Genomic DNA, 21,946 nt, shown 5'->3' with positions numbered 1-21,946 from the left:
ATAAAATTCAGCTAATTGCCTGTGCCTTCAGTCCTGTTCTGTTCACACATGCTCCTACACACTTTGCTGGACCCTGTCAGCCTGGCCCATAGCAAAACCCCAGATTCATCTTCAAGTCCATTTGATTTGCTGCTGGAACCAGAAAGCTGCTGGCCATTTGATTGCCCAGCACTTATGAAGCAGGACTTGCAGTATAGTGGGGCAGAAACCTTGCTTTAAGCAATTCACAGCCCAGTATCAGCATAAATATGACCAATAGTTTAGTTTTTGGGTGGTGATGATTTGCTTTGACTGAAGCATTCAATATGCAAATAATTTGCAGCTTCTGCTTGGCCCAAGCAACTATGGAAGTGGGTGGCATGGTGGCTCAGTGGTTAGCACTGCTGCCTCATAGCACTAGGGACCTGGGTTTGATGCGTGAAGTTTGCACATTCTCTCCACCTGTCTGCGTGGGTTTCCTCCCACATTCCAAAGATATGTGGCTCAGGTTAATTGGTCATGCTAAATTACCCATAAGGTTCAGTGCATTATGGAGTTCTACAGCATGGAAACAGACCCTTTGACCCAAGTGGTCCATGCTGACTAACTTTCCTGAACTGAGCCCTTCCCATTGGGTAAATGCAATCGTAACTGACTCAATCTCTCCTCATATGTCAGACATGCCAACCTAGGAAATGCTTTTCTACAACCTCTACCATGGGGGAGAAGGTACAGAAGTCAGAACACATGCACCAGCCAATTTCGTAACAATTTCTACCCTCCTGTTGTTAGAATACTGAATGGACTCATAATTTTAACATTCGCCTCGACCTGTGTTTATGTTTTTGCTACTATTTACCTATTATTTACTTATCTATGCTATTTCTGTGATCTGCCTGTATTGCTCGCAAGGCAAAGCTTTTCACTGCTTCAGTACATGACAATAAATTCAATTTAATTCAGTTCAAATAAGACTTGTAAAATATTATAAATGTAGCTATATTGCATTACGTTAGATACTTTACGAGTTTGACTTTTTGGCTTCTGTGTGAAACACACATTTCTGGATGGTCTGTGTGTCTTGTGGATTCAATCTGATGAGTATAATTCATTTACAAAGAGAATCTTAAATTTTCCCACATTTTCTCAAGAGTCTGAATAAGTAGACCAATTGACAGATGAGCCATTGTTATCCCAGTAAAATTTTAGTAGTATCATATCTAAAACTTTGGAATATAGACAAACAAGCAAAAGATGCTTTGTGCTCTTACTTGCAACCAATGATGAACACCATCTGTAATAAGGGGATAGAACCTTAATATCCTGTGTTATAACAGAAACCTATACCCTGGAAAATCAGGTTGCTGGGAAACTAACTGTACGCTTCAATGGAGGCAGTAAGCATTAAGGGTGGGAGTTTATTTACAAGATATGAATATTTATCCATGAAGTGCACAGATGACCCAGTGATACTACTTCCACTTCTGACTGAGATTCTAGACAAGTTGCACTGCACTACTTTCACGCAGTCAAGTCTCTAACAAGTGCAGCATTGTAGAAATATTGCATTAATAGAAATGTCATCAGGTGACAAACCATTTTTTGCTTGTGCAGTTAGACATAAGAGGTCCCATATACTATTTGAAAACAAGGGAGCACTCCTTGGGTCTGGCTTAAAATTTTCAATTATGGGATACATTTTATCAGAAGTATATATCAAGGATGTCTACAAGTTGATTGGCAGGTGAATTTTGTAGTTTTGTCTCCTTGTTTCTGAAATTGGGAATTAGTCTAAGGAATTAGGAAATTAAAAATTTACTGAAAAGGTTCATGTAATATATTAACTTCCCTATAATTTCATGATGTCAATAGAAAGGAAGCCTGTATCTGCTGAGTTTTCAAATAGTAAAGTTTATTAGTAATAGTACAGTTTATCTAAAAGGTTCAGGAAAGCAGCTGAGTTCTCAAGTGCAAATCCTGTTCTACCTGGGAACATGGCTATCCAGGACATGGAAGCAGCCCAAAGTGCATTTGTGTCACTAGTGGCAGAACCTTAATTTCCAGGTTTCAGATCTAAAGAAGCAGCTGGCATCACAACACATCCGTGAGGTTTAAGATTTGAGGTGTCATACCACAGCCTAAGAGTATGCAGGGAGAGGAAAAAATAGGTGACCACCAGATAGTCACCTGGGTGTATCTCACTCTCCCATAGTGTTCAATTTTGAATGCTGATAGAAATCACAGTTCATTTGGGAAGCACAAACAGCCAAGTCCATGACACATTGCTAGACAGACAGTGTTCATGAAGAAGACTGAACCATCATGATCGGAAATTGACAGGGGGAGAGATGGATGTTTTTACAGCTTCAGACTTCAGGATGATGCACTGCCCCAGTACTTTGCTGACCCTCAGGGGAAGTGTTTGCTACATCAATTCCAAGGATATGGGTAGAAGGATGTGTATGGTTCATGGTCAAAACTTAAGGTGTTAAACAGGAAATTTGCAAAAGGACCTTAAAAGTAGTAATCACTGGAATATTCCTGGTTCTACACACAAGTATCAGAATACAAGAAAAAAGCAAACATTTGCGTGGTTTGAAAGATGGTGCAGAAGTAGTGGAAAAGTGCTGGAGAGTGCAATGGGGCTAAAATTAATCCTATGCAGGGATGACCAAACTATACCTAAGCACAGCTGAGACCAATTTCTTTGTGGGGAGAGATATTAAACCAACCAATAAATAGTATTAGAGATGAATGCCAAAGAGAACACTGAAAGTGAAAGAGAGCACTGTAATAGAAAATAGCAAGTTATTCAGTGGGTTCAGCATATGGAAGCAACTGACAAAGTCTGAACCTGGGTGATGATGCCTGCATGCGAATGCATTGAGTGTGGTTAAAAAAAAGATTGCTGAGTTAGTTACAGGTGCAGAGTCATGTGGAAATAGGATGTTGTGGCTATAACACAGAATAGTGAGCTAATATAAATAAGGGCAGAACTGGTTATTAAATGAATCTGCATACAAGGTAATCAAGAAAGATAGAGGGGAGGGGTGGGGTGGGGTGGAGTGGAGAGGTGACAAATTGATTAAGGAAAAGACAGAAGTGCTGGACAGCGATGATGTTCCACGAAGGTCATGGACAGACCTACTTGACTTCAATTAAAAAACAAGAATGTACAATTAGACCACTAGCTATGGTCTGAGTCCACTAGTGGAAAAGATGCAGAGGAACAAATTGGCAAGGTGCAAAAAATATCATAGGAACTTTAATTATCTAGACAGAAACTGGAATAGTCGGAAAGGAGGACAGGAGCTCAGTTTTTTTGGGAGAATTTTCTACAGAAGTATGTTTCTAATTCAACAAGAAGAAAACATTGCTGGGAGCTGGTTCTTAGGGATGAAGTGAACCAGATGGATCAAGTGTCAGTACAGGAACATTTAGATAACTGCTCATTATAGAGTATTGTTATAGATTTGCTGCTTCCTTTGAAGAAGGTAGAATGGGGCATACCAATGCCCCATCCCAGGCCAATATCCTCAGTATTCAGACATTGGTAATGCACGACCAGCTGCAATGGGTGGGCCACAATGTCCAAATGCCGAACCCAAGACTCCCAAAACAAATGATTTATTCTGAGCTGCACAAGGGTAAGTCATCACTAGGAAGGCAAAGGAAATGCCACAAGGCCACCCAAAATAAATGCAACATCCCCACCAATATGTGGGAATCGCTTGTCCTAGAATGCACAGACTGGAGAAGCATTTGCAAAAGCACCAACCACTCCAAGCAGCACTGAGTGGAGCACCAGCTTGGCTCAGAGGCAAGTGGCAAGATAATTCTCATCCACCTCATCCAACATCACCTGATCCACCTTTGGCAGAGACTAGCTCCACAGATGGATTATTCAGCAACTGAAATGAGTCAAGAAATGAAGATATATAACATTTAATAAATATTATTAATGCAAAACATTTAACAGAGATCCCACTGGAGATTCTGAGTGCTTAATGTATCATCAAATGTAGGATCCAGAAACATATTTTGTATTTTTTATTTTTTTGCAATGCAAATTCTATTGATAGTTTAGGTTACTCATCACTTGATTGCAGGAAATGGCATTCATATAAAAATTGCCTAGAGAAGGGTAATCTAGTATCCTGGGGTCGAGTGTGTGGTGCTGGAAAAGCACAGCAGGTCAGGTAGTATTGGAGGAGCGAAAAATCAATGTTTCAGGAATTCCTGATAAAGGGCTTTTGCCCAAAACGTTGATTTTCCTCATCCTCAGATGCTGCCTAACCTGCTGTGCTTTTCCAGCACCACACTCTCGACTCTAATCTCCAGCATCTGTCGTCCTCACTTTTGCCTGATCTCGTATTCTGACTATTTATTTAATCTGAAGAAATGCATAAAGCTTTTAAAAATTGAAATTCTTCACTTTCATAATTTACAATAAACCAAACATATATTTTTAAAAATATATAATGGCAGTAAACACCTATCAAAATAATCTGATCTATGGCAAAAAATAGCTTTAAAACTGGCTCACTCACTCAAAAGAAAATTTGTTTTTCTCTATGCTAATTTCTTCTGCAGAGCTTCACCATCGCCTGTTTGACACAAGGCAGAAGTGTAATGGGATAGGTGGATCTGCAGTAATTCTCAAGATGCTCGATATCATCCAGGACAAAAGTACCCACTTGACCAGAAGTCTATGCACTCCTTTGAACAACTATTTCCTCCACCACAAGTACAATGTGTATCATGTACAGACTGCTCTACAGCAACTCATTCATGAGGACAGAAACATGAGCAACTAGCCAAGGGTTCTTTGAAGACTTTGCCAGATGGGCAACAGAAGCAGCTGCATGGGAACAGCCACACATTCCTGACAAAATATAAATCACCACACAAAATATTCACCTTTCTTTATTTGAAATAAGTTACCAGTGTACCTAAATCCTGTAACCAGTGTACTATGACAGCACTTTACTCATTCAGACTGCAGAATTTCAAGGTGAATGACCACCACCTCTTAGAGCAAGTCAGATTTGGCAATAAATTCTGATCATGCTAAAATTGAAAAATGTGAAGTTATGCAGGAGCAATGGTATTTGGGTATCTGTGTACAGTAAATAAATCATGTAGGATTGAGATTAACTCAAGGGTAAAGGAGATCCACCTTTATGGCTTGCTTTGTTACAGGACAAATATGAGTGACAACTTATTTGAAGCCACACAATTTTATTTTTTTTTAAACTTTGATTAACTTTTTGACTTAAAGTCACTTAAAGAGAAACTGTGATTTTCTTTTATATTTTGTACTGGCCTATGAATAGTTTTACATTGGTACTTGTGATGTGTATTTTACAGGATTTTCTTCCAATAGTACATTGTTATATAATTTGTCTTTAATGAACGACATAATGATTTCCTATGAGACATCCTAAGGTGTACATATTCAGTACAGTGCTAGGTTTGATTCCTGAACATGTGACTCTTATCTCTCTGAAAAGCAAAGAAAGATAGTATTATCCTTTCAAAATGACTTGAAACTTTAGGAAATCAGTCAGATGATGATAAATTATATCAATAAGATGACCGCCACCTTAAGAAACCAATTGGGCAAACATCACCTAGATAACCAGAGATGCATCATATGCTGCTCATGCATTGGCAAGCCGACCAGAACTCAGAAATATCACTGACTATTTATAAAAGTAGCTAGCAAGAATTTAATGGTCGTAATTTTTAGCAGCTAGCCGTGCAAGATGAGGAGAGAAGAAAGAGCTCAGTCAAAACAAGAAACAAGCACCCAGTCAGGTAGGAAGCCACAAATTGGTGTTCCATAGTGAACTGACTGAATTCATTGCTTTATAAAGAAGCATTCTTTTGTGTTTATTGTGATAAACTTAATAATTGTGAAGCTTGCAAAATCAGACTTGTATCCAAAGCGGCCTTATAATTAAAACAACAAATGCTGGATATCACAGCAGATCAGGCAGCATCCATGGAGGGAGAGCAAGCTGACGTTTCGAATCTCAATGATTCTTCATTAAGCTCTGATGAAGAGTCATCTAGACTCGAAACATTAGTTTGCTCTATCTCCATAGATGCTGCCTGATCTGCTGTGATATCCAGCATTTGTTGTTTTCAGTACCAGCATCTGCAGTAATTTGTGGCTTTGTAACTAGTCAGGACTTAAACACCTTTCAGATAGGCTTTTTCAATTCAGTTTATAATTGTGAAATCAGGAAGCATGTTTTCACAAAGTGCAGTGAATATCTGAGACTTTATTCTTCAAAAGCCTCAGTGGGTTGCTCAATCAATTGAAATCTTCAAGGCAGACTGATATATTTTTATTGGTTAAGGGAATCAAGGAAAAAGGAGCAAGAGGCTCTTTTAAAAGTTGTTTCCTCATCCATTAATTTTGAAGACACAAATTTTATATTGTTACGTGATTGACACACGTCACTGGTCACTGCTTGATCCTAGTTCATAAACCTTCCAAAATTAACAATCAATGGGTAAAGAATTAATCAAAAACATGACTTTAAAAAATGTCCATAGCCAGATTCTGGAAGGTATCAGCATAAAACTTATTTACTCGGAACCTCAGCTTTGTCAGAGCCAGTTAAATCATTGCATACTCTTAGAAAGTAGGGAGTTTCGAACAATAAAGTGTGCAATCTAATTCAACACACATCAACTGATCCAAAGAGCAGTACTAGCAGTGATAGTCAGTTTGTTTCATTTTATGGTGGACAAGGCAGAAAGAGCTGGTGAAGGAACTTGAAGATTGCAAAAAAACAGAGTTTAATTCAGAGTAAACTGTTTAATACAACATTAGGGAATTTGAAGGAAGAATTACATCCCTGATATTCCTCAACCAATGTTAAGCTGATCATCTGATATTTAACAAAGTCCTTATTACCTGACAAAATATTCACAAAGCATATTTCCCAAGTTGAAATGATTCGTCACTAAAATCTGCAGAGTGCGTTCCTTTGCAGCTGTGACTGTTGTGACTGCTGTTGTTGCTGCTGCAGGCGTAATTGCTGAGAGAATGGATCCTCCATGGATTTGACAGCAATAGTAGTTCTGGGTCCTGTTTTCCAAATTATGCCATTAGAATCAATGACAGATGCTTCAACAGTAACACTGTGGTTCCCAAGTGCAACAAAACACAACAGGAACTGAGTGCTGAAATAGTCGTTATGGGGCTCCACCCGCTGCTCTACTTCATTCGTCATATTCTCCAGCAATACCTGAGAAATGGACATGAGAAATTTAAACTCATGCACATTTGTCAGCATTATAAAGCTCAATTTTACTGAAGTTATAACTTTAACTGACTTTATAAATGCAAAACATCATCAGTCTCAATTATTCATCCACTTTTGAAATAAAGTACAAGCAATGAACATTGCTAACAATCTACCAAATGATAATATCAAGTGACAAATGGACAAAGACATCAATGTGTAGCTGCAATATATTGGAACAACTGCAGTTTTATCTTGAATTAAATACATTTACACTTTCATGAAGACATTACAACTTATAGGCTTTAAGGGTGCACACAAAGACATTAGGCAAGGGCGTCAAATTGTATCCTAATCAGTATAACATACCACCAAGCAATACACTCATTATTAATGCAGAATGAAAACTGGGTTGATGTTGTTCTCAGGCGTTTAACCCTAACAATCTACAAGTACAACAGATCAGTTAGAAAACATGTTCTTACAAACATGCATCGATATTCATTTATAACAACTCAAACTGATTACATATTGGGTTATCAATACTATTGAGGATAAATACAGCTTTGTAAACGTGATGAAGGCAGTTACCTTATAATCCTGTACACCTTTGGTCTGCAGTGAGGATGAGACGTTTAGGCAAACTGCCTGAATTTTCCGAAAGAAGCCAGGCTTGGAGCCATGCTGGATAACACCTTCTACTTTCAGGGCCAGTTGCTGGTTATTCTGTACAGTGATTGGTTCAGTTGGAGTGCGAGGAGAAGGCGATAGTGCCAACTGCAAAAGAATCAGTGAAAATTACCTGAAGGAAAATGTAAATTCATGAAATACTTTCCTTATTTCAATTAGCTGAGAGACTGCTAAAGTGATGATTGTTATATTATTCAGTGGAGGAGTTCCTGCATAATAGAAACGTTAGTTTATAGTTCTATAAAATATGGTGTCAACGTGCAATCTGAATTGCAGCTAATGTAAGTCATATTTTCATAAGCGAATATGTTTCAGGTAAGTGATGGAGAACGCATACTCTACAAAATGAGTGTGCTGCTTTGTTCATCTCAGCAATGAAGGAGGACTGCTACAGGAAGGTATAGTCTCGTTGTTTCATATGTATGGTGGGGAAACTTTGGAATCTTTAATTAAAGGTGAAACATCTCTCACCAATATAACTGGGAGCAGCAAATTATGATTTTAAAAAGGAAAATGGTGCATGATCAGGCTGACAATTCTTTGAAGACATTATGATGGTGATGGGACAAATGCAAATGATGTGATATGCATCAATTTGCAGAAGGTTTTTGATAAGCTGCATCGTGAGTCTACTGGGAAAAATAAGAGACACAGAATTAGGGAAAGGATACAAAACTAGAGTAAAAACTGGTTAGAATGTTGGAAGGGCTGAGGAGTAAGGACTAGGTGAGGGAGAATGATTGTCCTTGCAGTGAAAGCAACATTTAGACAACTGTACCACCAAGTACCTGTAGCAAAATCAATGTGAATCAAAGGGATTAAGTTTTCACTGGTCGCAGTAATAGCTATCACAATGAAAGGAGATTGTAGTTGTAGGAGTCCCAGAGCATTTCCATGAGATGAGCAATGACCACATTAGAGGCTAGGAATTCTAGAGTGAGTAACGCACCGCTCATCTCCCCAAAATCTGTCCACCATCTACAAAGCACAAGTTAAGGTGCAATTCTCTCCACTTGCTTATATGAGCGTGGTTCAAGCAACACAAAAACTTAACACCATCCAAGACAAAGGACTGGACTGTCATCCTATCTAATATGTTCAACATTCACTCACTTCACCATCAGTATCAGTGCAGTGATAGCACATACAAAATGCACTGTAGCAACTCTCTAAGTACCCTTTATTAGCAGCTTTGAAACCTCAAATTTTCACCACCTAGAAGACAATGGCAGTAGATACATGGGAACACTAATACTTGCAAGTTACCCTCCAAGTCACATACCACATCACCCAGTCCAACACTGCAACTGGGTGTAAATCCTGGAACTTCGTTCTTAACATCACAGTGAGTATCCCTACATTCCAAGGGCTGCAGCAGTTCAGGAAAGTAGCTCACCATCACATTCTTGAGGACAATTAGGGATGTGAAACAAATGCTGACCTAGTTAGCAATGCCAACATCCCATCAAAGACAAAAGTCTCAGTGGTAGAAGAGCATCCCACAGTATTGTTTGGGACTGCTTATGTTTATTACAAATATCAATGACTTCCCTACAAGCTCAAGTGGATGATGTCCAAATTTGCAAGTATTATTAAAGCAGATGGTTTACAACAATTTTGAAATCCAAAGGAAATTTTAAGAGGATATTGATAAGACACTGGACTGGTCAATAAATTAGTGGATGAAATTCAATGGCAGCATAGAACCTGGGTAGACATGGAGAGAGATAAAGAATGAAGGAAGAGAAGCGTTCTAAACTGAAGTACAAGTTACTTGTGGCATTTATGTAAAATGTTTAAACATGAATTAAAAATGAATTATACTGTTGCAAAGCCCAAGAAGCCACCTTTAAAATTTTAATATCAAAATCAGACAGTTTTTAATAGACATACCTTAATGCTAGTGGACTGAATCTTTTGGAAGAAATATCTCTGAAATGACAAGGGAACCTTCAACAAGGAAATGATAGCTCGACAAAGGCACATGGTGTGCTGGAATCAAATTACATGAGAAGATCAATGAACATTTGACCGGCAGGAAAATAAGCACTGGACATGACATTAATTGTACAGGTTTGTTACCTTTATAGTTAATATGTAGATAATGAAACAAGGCCATTTACCTGCATAATTATTTGTATGGCATTTGAAAAGAAAACTGAATATATAATCAGATCCCCGTGTTTTGCTGTGTTTTCCACAATTCTCCACCTGCTGAGAACTCCCTCTTGTTCCCATCCCCAGCTCAACTCACCCTAACATACATCCAATTATTTTCCTACCTCCTAAATTGACCTGAAGACTGAACTTGAACAACTGTATATGTGCAAAATCAAAAGATCAATTATTATATACATGGCTTTACTAACGGAGTTAAACCTAGGGTGTTTTAGCGATGGTTTACTGTAAAAATTTCACAACTCAAAATAACTTTACATTTTTTTTTCCCTGAAGTCAATTTTAATATTAAATATAAAAATTACAGTCATGCTTTATGTAGTTAAATGAAAGGTCTTATGATTATCATTTTAGCAAAAAGAATAAAAAATACCTATGAACATAGTGAACCAAGACACCAGAACAAAAGGTTGCACACATTTTATATGGGTCTCAATACAGAAAGAAATAAAACTCATTTTAAGTACCAGAACTCTCATGATACAAAGTTAGATGGAAAATCAAACTGTAACAAGTATACATAGAGGTTGCAAATAGATATAGACAGATGGACAACAATATGGCAGATAGAGTGCAATGTGAAGTTATTTCACTTTCACAAGAAAAATGAGAAAAAACCCAATGTTTTTGAAAGTGAGAGATTCAGAAATGTTTGCATTTAGAGGAATCTAATATGCTTGGACATGAATTACACAAAGTTAACAAGTACGTACAACAAGCAGTTACAAAAGAGGAACAAATAACTCTTACTTCAATAGTACAGGGCACCTGTGCAGCTACACCTGGAATACTGTGTGCAGTTTTGACCTTCTTACTAAAGAATATATTTGCCGGAGATGCAGCAAAAAGACAGTTCACAGGACTGGATTTTGGATCAGGGAATGTCCTATGAGGCAAGATTCAGTACAGCAAGCCTATGTTCTGCGGAGAAAGTGAGGACTGCAGATGCTGGAGATCACAGTCAAGATTAGAGTGGTGCTGGAAAAGCACAGCAGGTCAGGCAGCATCCGAGGAGCAGGAAAATTGACGTTCCAGGGAGGAGCCATTCTTGATGAAGGGCTTCCATCCGAAACATCGATTTTCCTGCTCCTCGGATGCTGCCTGACCTGCTGTGCTTTTCCAGCACCACATTAGTCTTGACTATTTTCTGTGGAGCTTAGAAGAAGAGGTGATTCAATTGAAGCATAAAACTAAGGGGTTGAACATGGTAGATGCTGAGAAAAGGTTTTCTCTATCTGGGGAAAGAAGAACGGCTGTAACAAATGGAGAAATTAATTTTTTCAATTATTTGAGGAGCTGAAAATTTTTTCACACAACAAAGGTATTTTACAGGCACAAAGCTACCACCATTTGTTATTAAGCCTATGTTACCTATGCAACCTATGTTACTTACCAAGTAGGAAACTGGAGGGTACTTTCTGTTCAGGGCCTCAACATCCTCCAGGACCTGAGCAAACACAGACAGCATGCTTCTTTCATATTCACTCTCTGCGTACACATTCCCACTACAACTATATTCTTGGAAACTGCAGGGGAATCAATTAAAACAAATAATCTTAAAAAACTTTTCAGCAATAATACATTTACCTCTAAGCCATGTCAGTTTATACATATTATACCCTTTAGTTCATGCACTATATTTCTTTCAATACATATTTTAGAATTGATAGGAATGGCTACAATTTTATTTGAAGAACAGGAGGGTGACAGAATTATGCAATGCAAAATTAATAAAAGAGCCCTCTCACTTTTGTTCTGTAGAGTATTCACTCTACGCAACTAGCTTCATGATCTAAATAGATTTATGATAGCCAAGGTCGATGCATCAACCAGATCAGGTGCTTTATGCACCAAGTTAAAAAAAGGGAATATTATAAATTAAAAACAACTTTGAGGATGCCCTGAAGCATCCAACAGCATTGCCCCCCCCCCCCCCCATAGAAACTATCATATTGGTCTGTCTCATATAAAGACAGCAAAAATGTATAAATTGCCACAATTTTGTATTTTTGAAGAAGACATTGATACTTATGTGAAAATAGGATTCTAAATTTGAGTCATCCTCACCCCATTCCCAAGAACCGAGATGGGATGGGAGGTAAGAGAAGACAAAAACAGAGCAATATATTTCATCCAGTGCAAAGCAATCTGCATGAAAATTTCACGGAATTAGTTTAGTTTGTCACAAAGAATCGTGGATGCTTAATAGCTCTCTCACTGAAATTATTGGTGAAACGAATGTCCATTAGTTGCTCTGACCAAAAGAAAAAATTGTCTCCATGAAAAATTGTCTCCCAGGGTATCTGAAATCATCAGTAATTAATCTGGTACTCAAGATATTCTCATACAGAGGAAATGACATTTTTTGAATAGTTACTAGGAAGTAAATATTAGTTAAGAGTGGGATTATACTTCTGCTACCTAGGAAATAATTCAGAGCATTGCTACTGGAGTTTTCAGGCATGCCACATGAAAAACTTGAAATAAACCACTGTACAAATAAATCAAAAAGGTTCAATAGGTAACATATATAAGTTAAGTATAATCAAAATTCTGAGATTCATATACTAATACAGCAGGCAGTGAATTAGGATGTTCTAGAACAGAATAATCTGAGGATGGTTCAATTGTGCAAGATATCCACATCTAATCAGCAAACTCTTAGTACCAGATAGAATTTGGTACCAGCAGCCCAAGCAGTACAGAAGCTCTGTTTGCTCAGAAAGTGTTTATTATGACTGAATACAATGACTGAAAAATATATTCTGGATTTGTAACTTGTTTTACAATTTTATTCCTCGGATGTTTGACAAGGTTCCCCATGGGAGACTGATTAGCAAGGTTGAATCTCATGGAATACAGGGAAAACTAGCCATTTGGATACAGAACTGGCTCAAAGGTAGAAGACAGACGGTGGTGGTGGAGTGTTGTTTCTCAGACTGGAGGCCTGTGACCAGTGGAGTGCCACAAGGATCGGTGCTGGGCCCAATACTTCTCGTCACTTACATAAATGATTTCGATGTGAACACAGGAGGTATAGTTAGTAAGTTTGCAGATGACACCAAAATTGGAGGTGTAGTGGACAGCGAAGAGGGTTACCTCAGATTACAACAGGATCTTGATCAGATGGGCCAATGGGCTGAGGAGTGACAGATGGATTTTAATTTAGATAAATGCAAGGTGCTGCATTTTAGGAAAGCAAATCTTAGCAGGACTTATACACTTAATGGTAAGGTCCTAGGCAGTGTTGCTGAACAAAGAGACCTTGCAGTGCAGGTTCATAGCTCCTTGAAAGTAGTCGCAGGTATATAGGGCGAGGCTGACTAGGCTGGGGCTGTCTTCCCTGGAGCGTTGAAGGCTGAGGAGTGACCTCATAGAGGTTTATAAAATCATGAGGGGCATGGATAGGGTAAATAGACAAAGTCTTTTCCCCATAGTCCAGAACTATGGGGCATAGGTTTAGGTTGTGAGGGGAAAGATATAAAAGGGACCTAATGGACAACATTTTCTTGCAGAAGGTGGTGCATGCATGGAATGAGCTGCCAAAGGAAGTGGTGGAGGCTGGTACAATTGCAACATTTAAACGGCATCTGGATGGGTATATGAATAGGAAGGGTTTGGAGGGATATAGGCCAAGTGCTGGTGAATGGTACTAGATTAGATTGGATTATCTGGTCAGCATGGACGGGTTGGACTGAAGGGTCTGTTTCCGTGCTGTATATCTCTATGACTATGTGGGCAAAATTGGTAAGCCACATTTATTGCCATTTCCAGTTACCACGAAGTTGGTGGTAGCCTTCTCCTTAAACCTCTGTAGTCCTTTTAATAAATCAGATGGTATGCTCATGATTCTGTTGCTCTTGTCCTTGATGGAAGAGATAATGAGGCTAGAATGCTTTCAAAGTAAGCTTGACGAGTTGCTGCAATATGAATTTTACATATTACAGTCATGGTGTTTTGTTAATAAGACACATAGGGTATTGAGCCGAGAGGCAGGGACATCAATGAAGTAAACTGCTGTGTGTTAAATGGTTGTTTAACTTCAAGTGATATTATGGCTATAACCATCTTGCCCATTGTGAGTATTCCATTACAAATGACTATTATGTACAGCATGTCCCTGCTTACCACTGATTCACTTATCTTTGACCTTCAGCCACAGGTTTCTTCTCTTAATTATTAGTGTTGCACAAACCTGTTTGGAATTTGACTGAAATCTAGGGCTCCATCTAATGACAGAAACTGGTCAGTACAGGTAGCCCTAGGACTTCAGCTGATCACCTGCACAGATCAACTTCTGCTGCTCGATGCAGCCCAGTCAATCTGGCTTGATCTGTCTGGTGAGAACATTTTAATTACATATTGTATTGCTTTTATATTTAGCAATGTATTTTAATTTGCAAGTTAATTCAATCAGGAGTTCAAAGTGCTGCACACTTACAACCTGAAATACTATATCAAACATGATTTTTCAGGGTGAGAAATGTTCTCAGTGGCTTTAACTTTGATTCAGATGAGACCCTATGATACACTTAAAGCTGCAATTTTCAGAATTGGAAAGACAACTTTCAGTCAAGATTTATGGTAAAGGCATTGAAAGATCATGAAATGACCCACTTGTTCAAAACCACTCTATCTCCTCAGATACTGCAGACAGAATATTGATGTGCCTGGCCCAGCCTGTACAGAGTCAATGGTTAATGGTGGAAATGAATCATGGTGGTGTCACTGAAGATCAGGGAGAGGCTGTTGAGACTGGCTTTTTATTGAAATATTATGGCTAATTTTGACGCTATAAATGACTTCTGTAATTCTGAAAATTAATTTTATACTTTAGTGAGTACTATCCCACAGAAGATAACATAAGCTGCCTTTACAACAGCCAACATCAATATCTTATGCAGTTGGTAACATAACAATTCATTCATCCTAATCAAGAGATCAGCATTAAACAGAGGTTCCCAAGAGGTTTCTGAAGAGGTGAACTGTAGAATTTCATCAAGTTTCAAACTTCACTGTATCAGTCATTGAATTTTTATAACTTTTTGATTGTGATATATTTAATTTGCAGCACTGGAGTTGTCTGCAAGCTGGGCTGTTAAAAACTTCACAATTCTTGGCTAGATATTTGATATCCTAACAAGATTTGCAGCGGAGAATGTTAATAATGACCCTTTGGGTACACTTTTGAACTACTTCTAAATGACGTCAAGTCATGTATATCACAAACATCTATGAACTAACAATATTTCAATTCTGCACTCCAAACAAACCTCATTGCCAACCTTAAAACATCACCTACTGCTGCTTCTGGTGTCTGAATGAGACTGGCAATCTAAGTCATTGCTTGTTAAATTTATCAGGAAATTGATGCAGGGCAGTAGGGCCAGGAAGGAATCTGAAAAATTGTTTCACTAAGTCCATCACAACTAGCAGAACAAAAATAAATTATCCCACCAGTCCAGTTGATTTCAAAATTGAAATGGAAATGAGGTTTCTAACCCACTACACACCCCACTTCTTTATAATAAATTCCTGCCAAGGATATTTCAAGGTATACCACTATATCAGAGATGAAAATGTGTTGCTGGAAAAGCGCAGCAGGTCAGGCAGCATCCAGGGAACAGGAGAATCGACGTTTCGGGCATAAGCCCTTCTTCAGGAAGATTCCTGAAGAAGGGCTTATACCCGAAATGTCGATTCTCCTGTTCCCTGGATGCTGCCTGACCTGCTGCGCTTTTCCAGCAACACATTTTCAGCTCTGATCTCCAGCATCTGCAGACCTCACTTTCTCCACTATATCAGAGAAACTACCACACAATAGAAGGCACACCATTACCTAGCAGAATCCGGATCTAGGATTAGAGCTTCAATAGAGTGGGAAATCAGTAGGCAACTTTGTTGTTGTCTATGAATAAAGTTAAGGCCACAGTGATTAGCAACTAATTTAGTCACAAATGTTCTCATTTGTGTACATTATAAGTCAGTAAAAATGGAGACCAGCTTTGATAACAGAAATAACCCTTCAAAATTTATGTTATTGACTTATTCTGCCTCTGCATTCAACTCAAGATGGCAACTTGTACCTTTAGGACAGCATAAGACTGGTGACATTGATTGATCACCATTTACGTAGGTCACTTCTTGCCTTTTAAATGTCAAACAGAGGATTTAAGATTGACCAATCTGATTCACCCCCTGCTTCCCAATCACTAACTACCAATGCTCATGTCAATGCAGCATAAAACAAAATCCACCAACATACTGTCTTCAGGTGGCAGGATTGAGTTAACCCATGTGCAAATTAAAAACTTGTCAAATTGTGGTCTTCTTATCTCAGGAAAGATATTATTGCCACAGAAAGAGTTCAACCAAGGTTTACCAGACTTGCTCCTGGGACAGGGAGATTGCCCAATGAAGAGAGATTGAGCAAACTGGGTCTGTATTTTTTGAAGTTTCGAAGAATGAGAGGTGATCTCATTGAATCCTTCGGAATACTTGAAGGAATACACAGAGTGCGTACAATAAGATGTTTCCCCTGCTTAGGGAATCTAGTACCAGGGGCACAATTTAATGGTACATTTGGGGCACATTTGGGACTTAAATAAGGAGAATTATTCTTATTCAGTTGGTGGTGAATCTTTGTAATTCTATAGCCAGAAAGCTGTGGAAGCTTGGTGAAAGTATATTTAAGGTACATGTTGATAAATATTTGATTACCGATGGTGTAAAGAATTATAAGGATCAAGTGGATAAAAGGCATTGAAGTGTTCAATTAGCCGCGATCATATTAAATAGCAGAGCAGCTTAATGGGCTGAATGGCCTACTCCTGTTCCTATGAATTTTAATAATGTTGATAGAGAAGGCCATTTGCACCTTGCTGTGTAACTCAAAACAATTCGGCATGCATTTGCAATTGCTAATTAAAAGTAATACACAAACCAATTACTTGCTGAGACTAGTAATATCTACACAACTGACAGTTCTTTGGTTATTTTGCCTCCACATAGTTTTTTTTTGTCACCACAACTGATGTTCAAAACAGTAATTTACAGCTCAGCAGAAAAGGATACAGCTCAACATTTCTCAAGGTAGCAGAGTCAGCATCAAAAGATGACTGATAAAGGTCATGGTAGCGTGTTGCCAAGCTTCTGAACTCTTCCATTGATATCTTCATCTAAACGAATGCAAACATAATTGAAATTGGAATAATGATGCACATTTTTACTCAGCATTTCAAACTCAAAAACTAGATTGACACAATATTAACCTTTCTAAAAAAAAGTACTGTGTCCATGTGAGAAAAGCAAAATAATTCTGCAAAAGAATTAAAAACAGAATACATGTTCTTGTGTCATGATGAATGGCAAGTAACATTTACATCACACAAGTGCCAGGAAATAACCAATTCAAACAAGAGAGACTCTAACCATCACTGCTTGACATTCAATGGCATCATCATCATTGAATCCTCCATAATTAGTATCCTGGGAATTACCACTGACCAAAAACTGAACTGGACCAGCTATATAAATATTGTGTCCACAAGTTCAAATCAACTTTGCGGCAAGAAAACCACTTCCAATATTCTCAGTACCTGTCCACCATCTATAAGACACATGAGGAGTGTAGTGGGAAACTATCCAGAACAAAGCAGCCCGCTTGATTGGCACCCAATCACCATCTTCAACACCAGCAATGTGCCATCTAGAACATAAACTGTAGTAACTCACCAGAGCTCTTCCAACAGAACCTTTCAAATCTGAGACTTCTAACATCTAGAAGGACAAGGGGAACAGATGCATAGGAAGACCATTACCTGCAGGTTTCTCTCCAAGTCGCACACTACTGTGAACTGGAACTATATTGCTCTTTCTTCACTGTCACTGGGTCAAGTTCCTGTAAGTGCCTTCCTAACACAGTGGTTGTCTCTAAACTCCAACAACTACAGCAGTTCAAGAAGACAGCTCATCACACCATCTTCTCCAGGGCAATGAGCGATGGGCAATAAATGCTGGTCTAGCCGGTGCTGCCCACATCCCATGAGAAAATTAATACAAGTACACAAAATGGCTGCCACTGCATGCAAAGTATGTGAAGTAAGCTACTTTTCTCTTCCGGGGCAAAGTAAAAAACATTGGCATGGCAGAATTCTATTCCCTATGTTGCATGAAAGTCTTGGTAGTACTACATACAATTAGATATGGTCATATACCTTACAGCTCCTTAACAGAGGCTTCACAATGACCTCCTTGGGAAGCCTCCATGCCAAACTTTATGACAGGGCAAGTGAGGACTGTAGATGCTGGAGATCAAAGTCATATCAAAAAGTATGGCACTGGAAAAGCACAGCCAGTTGGACAGCATCTGAGGAGGAGAGTTGACGTTTTGAGTATAAGCTCTTCATCAGAAATGGGGGGGGTGGCAAGGGAGCAGAGAGATAAATGGGAGGGGAGGTGGGATTGGGGGAAAGGTAGCTAGGAATGCGATAGATGGATGGAGTTGGGGGTGATGGCGATAGGCTGGATGAAGGGATCCTTCCACATCGGCAGAGATTTTCCTGCACATTAAAACACCTCATCTACTGTGTCCATTGCTCTTGATGTGGTGTCCTCTACATTGGGGAGAAGGAAGCCAACTTCTGGAACATTTCAGAGAAAATATCCGGGACACATACACTAAACAACACCACTGCTCTATGGCCAATCACTTCAACTCCTCCACAACTCTGCCAAGGACATGCAAGTCCTGGGCCTCCTCCATGCCAAATCCTAGCCACCCAACGACTGGAAAAAGAACACCTCATCTTCTGGTCTGAACCCTTCAACCACATGGGATTAATGTCAATTTCACCTGTGTCCTCATCTCCTCTCCCCCTCCTTATCCCAGATCTAACCCTCAAACTCGGCAGGGGCCTCTCGATCTGTCCTACCTGTCCATCTTCTCTCCCACCTCTCCACTCCACCCTCCGCTTCGACCATTACCATCACCCCACCTTCACCTATCTATCGTGTTCCTAGTTACCTTCCCCCCCTCCCATTTATCTCTCAGCCCCCTTGAGCTCCCCCCACATTCCTGATGAAGAGTTTATGCTCAAAACGTCGAATGCTGCCTGACTGGCTGTGCTTTTCCAGCACCACACTTCTTGACACAGCATGAGGACTTAACATCAGGCTTTAGTGCTCTGGATACGAGGTTTTAGGTGTTCCTTCAATAAGATTGCTTCATCTTTCTGAAACTTCCCCACAATTTGTTCAGAGATACTACAGGGAAAACACCATTACTGGAGTCACTATGGCCTTGGCACTCAAAGACAACGTTGAAGGAGAGCAATTACAACATCACTGGCAAGTCCAGCAAAAACAGTACCCTCCAGCAGCTATCACACAGACTTCAGAGGGAGAATCAGCAGGTGAATATACTCTGTGGAGAAACAATGACGAGATTCCGCATCTACAGGCCTAGTCACTTTCCACAACTGTCTGAAAGACAGTGCGAGCACCAATTAAAAATGTACCATTCCACCATCGCCAAACTGTGTTGTCTGCTGCAGCAGGACTTGTACCCAGAAGGACTTGGTGGCAGTCCCATCCTGGTGACTGTCAAGATCTTAGCTGTCCTCAATTTTGGTGTCAGCAGCTTGTTTCAAGGAGCAGCTGGGGGAGCTATATGGCATTTCCCAATCATCAACTAATGAATGCACCTGGGATGATACTGCTGCTGCTTTCGCCAGAGCACAGATCTTTATATCAGTGCCATATGAAAAGGAGGTTCAATCAGCTCCAGCCCTGAGATTCTCTGCTATCACTACCTTCTTCCAGATGCATGCTGACTGCACCCACACTGCTTCGAGAGCACCTGTTGTTAAATTTCAGTGTTGTCAACAGAAAAAGGCTTTTACTCCATTAGTGTTCAAATTATATTTGACCATAGATGTCAAATTCTGGAGGTCTGTGCCAGATATCCTGGGGGTAGCCAAGAGTCTTACATACTTAAAACTGTTAAGCTCCCATTGTCTTCCAAGGTACTCCGACCATACAGGGATGGCTGCCCCTACAAAAACAGCTCATGTTACCTTTACAAAAAATTGGACTGACACAGAATGAAGAGATAATGCTGCCGTTGCTTTGACCATAGTGGAACACACCTTAGGCCTCCTTCGGATGAGGTTTTGATATTCAGATTGCTCTGACAGGTTCTTGCAGAACAGCTCAGAAAGTGTGGCCTGCATCACTCTTCACAACAGGAACTGACAAAGCAAGAGAGGGGGCCCTGAATGCAGACAAAATGGGATAACAGCAATATTCTGAGGATGAACGTGATGAGGATATTGACCAGAACCATCCAAGAGACTATGACAGAGTAAGCATTAAGAAGGCAGACTAAAGAAAATCTGGGATCCTCACGATGGATTTGGACTTCATTTAAATGTTTAAGATTCTACTTGTAATACAATGAGAAAGCACTGCTTAATGCAAAGGGCATGTGGACCTTGTTACTGTGTAGTTTTTGACCTATTGGGTTGCTGAATAAATGCCTCGTTATCATGTATTTGCAAGCTTGAAATCTTCAGGTGATCCATACGTGGATCCATACAATGTTCTATTGACAGTTAATGAAAAAGCAGCAGCCAGTGAGACAAAGCACTAACACAGTGTGTCTAAGGTTAGGTAGCTATTAGGACATCTATTAGGATATAATTTCCAGCTGCTGTGTAGCAAAATCTCTCCTAATAGCGAGCTGATACCAACCTCCTTTCATCATGGATGACATTTTATTGTTCAGAGTGCACACAGAGGGCCTGTCGTTCCAAAATGATTGTGCATCCTCTCAAAGTGCACTCAACCTGCAAGAGGCAGCAGGCTGTACAGCTTTTCCCAGCATACCAAGTGCTGAAAGTGGACTTGCACACCTGGCATCCTTGAATGGTAGTATACGCTTTTCCTTGAACAGCTGATACTTAGCATAAATCTTTCTCTCCAGAAAGATTCTGTATTTTCACTCATAGGGTGAGTCTTAATGTGGAATAACATATGCAAGCCAGGCCCAGCACACTTCCTGCAAATTGTGTTTATCTTCATTGTTTTCTGCATTAAAGCATAGCACCTTGGCAGCAGTCCTCAGTGACTTTCAAGAATATCTAATGCCTTAAGGCCATATGCAGTCAAAAAGCCTATTGCTTGTGAGAGATGAACAAAGCTTGATAATTGTAATTCCTTTCATCCTTGTGTGAAGGGGCTGTTAATCTCCCACACAGGTTTGACTTACCAGGTCCGACAACAAAAATTATACACAGAAGACACTATAACAGTATATGTTTACAAAAGTGAACATTTATTGACAGTGATATTTCACCCATGCTATCTAACTTTGGTGAAAGTATCTTGCTCCGAGTGCAGGCTCATTCTCCTGCATTCAGCTTGAACAACTGGAAGCTTGGGAATCACAAGAAAGAGCAAGGTAGAGGAGCTGGGCATTGCTGCATCATCCAAAGAAGCTGCTACTTTTTTTTTGGGGGGGGGTGGTAGTACCTCTATGCCACTCCTCCTCTCTCTAAATGCCTCTTTGCACCCGGTCTCCCAGAGTGGCAGGAGTAAGGACAAGGTCCTTCATCTCCTTCTTGCCTTGCCAATGATATCAAGCATGTCTGTGCACAAGTCTAGCAGACCACAGGAGTACCGGACCTATGTCTCCATGGTGGTCACCAGTCCACAGAGTTAGCTAGATGCAGACATCCCTAAGCCAGCACAGTATCGATAAAATCAATGGACTCCTCCATCCTTTGGCTTGGCTTTCTGCAGGCCCCTGACAAATGTGCCTGATTTTCCTTAGCTTG

At 39.7% G+C, this 21,946-nt stretch overlaps 2 protein-coding genes across 10 annotated transcripts in view; one reads left to right on the top strand and one right to left on the bottom strand.

The window, feature by feature from the left end:
* lpgat1 (lysophosphatidylglycerol acyltransferase 1) overlaps positions 1–5,396 on the top strand; it is a 130,820-nt gene extending 125,424 nt beyond the window's left edge. For all 9 annotated transcript variants that reach the window (XM_043695883.1, XM_043695885.1, XM_043695886.1 and 6 more), the window contains exon 9: positions 4,573–5,396. In XM_043695883.1, coding sequence (XP_043551818.1) covers positions 4,573–4,796 — 224 coding nt within the window. In that variant the 3' untranslated portion in view covers positions 4,797–5,396. The remainder of the gene's footprint in view (positions 1–4,572) is intronic.
* A 1,379-nt stretch (positions 5,397–6,775) lies between these two features.
* ints7 (integrator complex subunit 7) overlaps positions 6,776–21,946 on the bottom strand; it is a 62,329-nt gene continuing 47,158 nt past the window's right edge. The window contains exons 15-20 of the mRNA XM_043695875.1: positions 17,184–17,287; positions 15,949–16,017; positions 11,503–11,635; positions 9,825–9,923; positions 7,833–8,018; positions 6,776–7,244 (exon numbers count right to left, since the gene is read on the bottom strand). Of these exons, the coding sequence (XP_043551810.1) occupies positions 6,960–7,244; positions 7,833–8,018; positions 9,825–9,923; positions 11,503–11,635; positions 15,949–16,017; positions 17,184–17,287 (876 nt within the window). The 3' untranslated portion in view covers positions 6,776–6,959. The remainder of the gene's footprint in view (positions 7,245–7,832; positions 8,019–9,824; positions 9,924–11,502; positions 11,636–15,948; positions 16,018–17,183; positions 17,288–21,946) is intronic.

Source organism: Chiloscyllium plagiosum, chromosome 9 (assembly GCF_004010195.1).
Source record: "Chiloscyllium plagiosum isolate BGI_BamShark_2017 chromosome 9, ASM401019v2, whole genome shotgun sequence".
NCBI lineage: Eukaryota > Metazoa > Chordata > Chondrichthyes > Orectolobiformes > Hemiscylliidae > Chiloscyllium > Chiloscyllium plagiosum.
The sequence above is the reverse complement of the archived record's forward strand: the minus strand, read 5'-3'. Positions and strand labels throughout refer to the sequence as shown.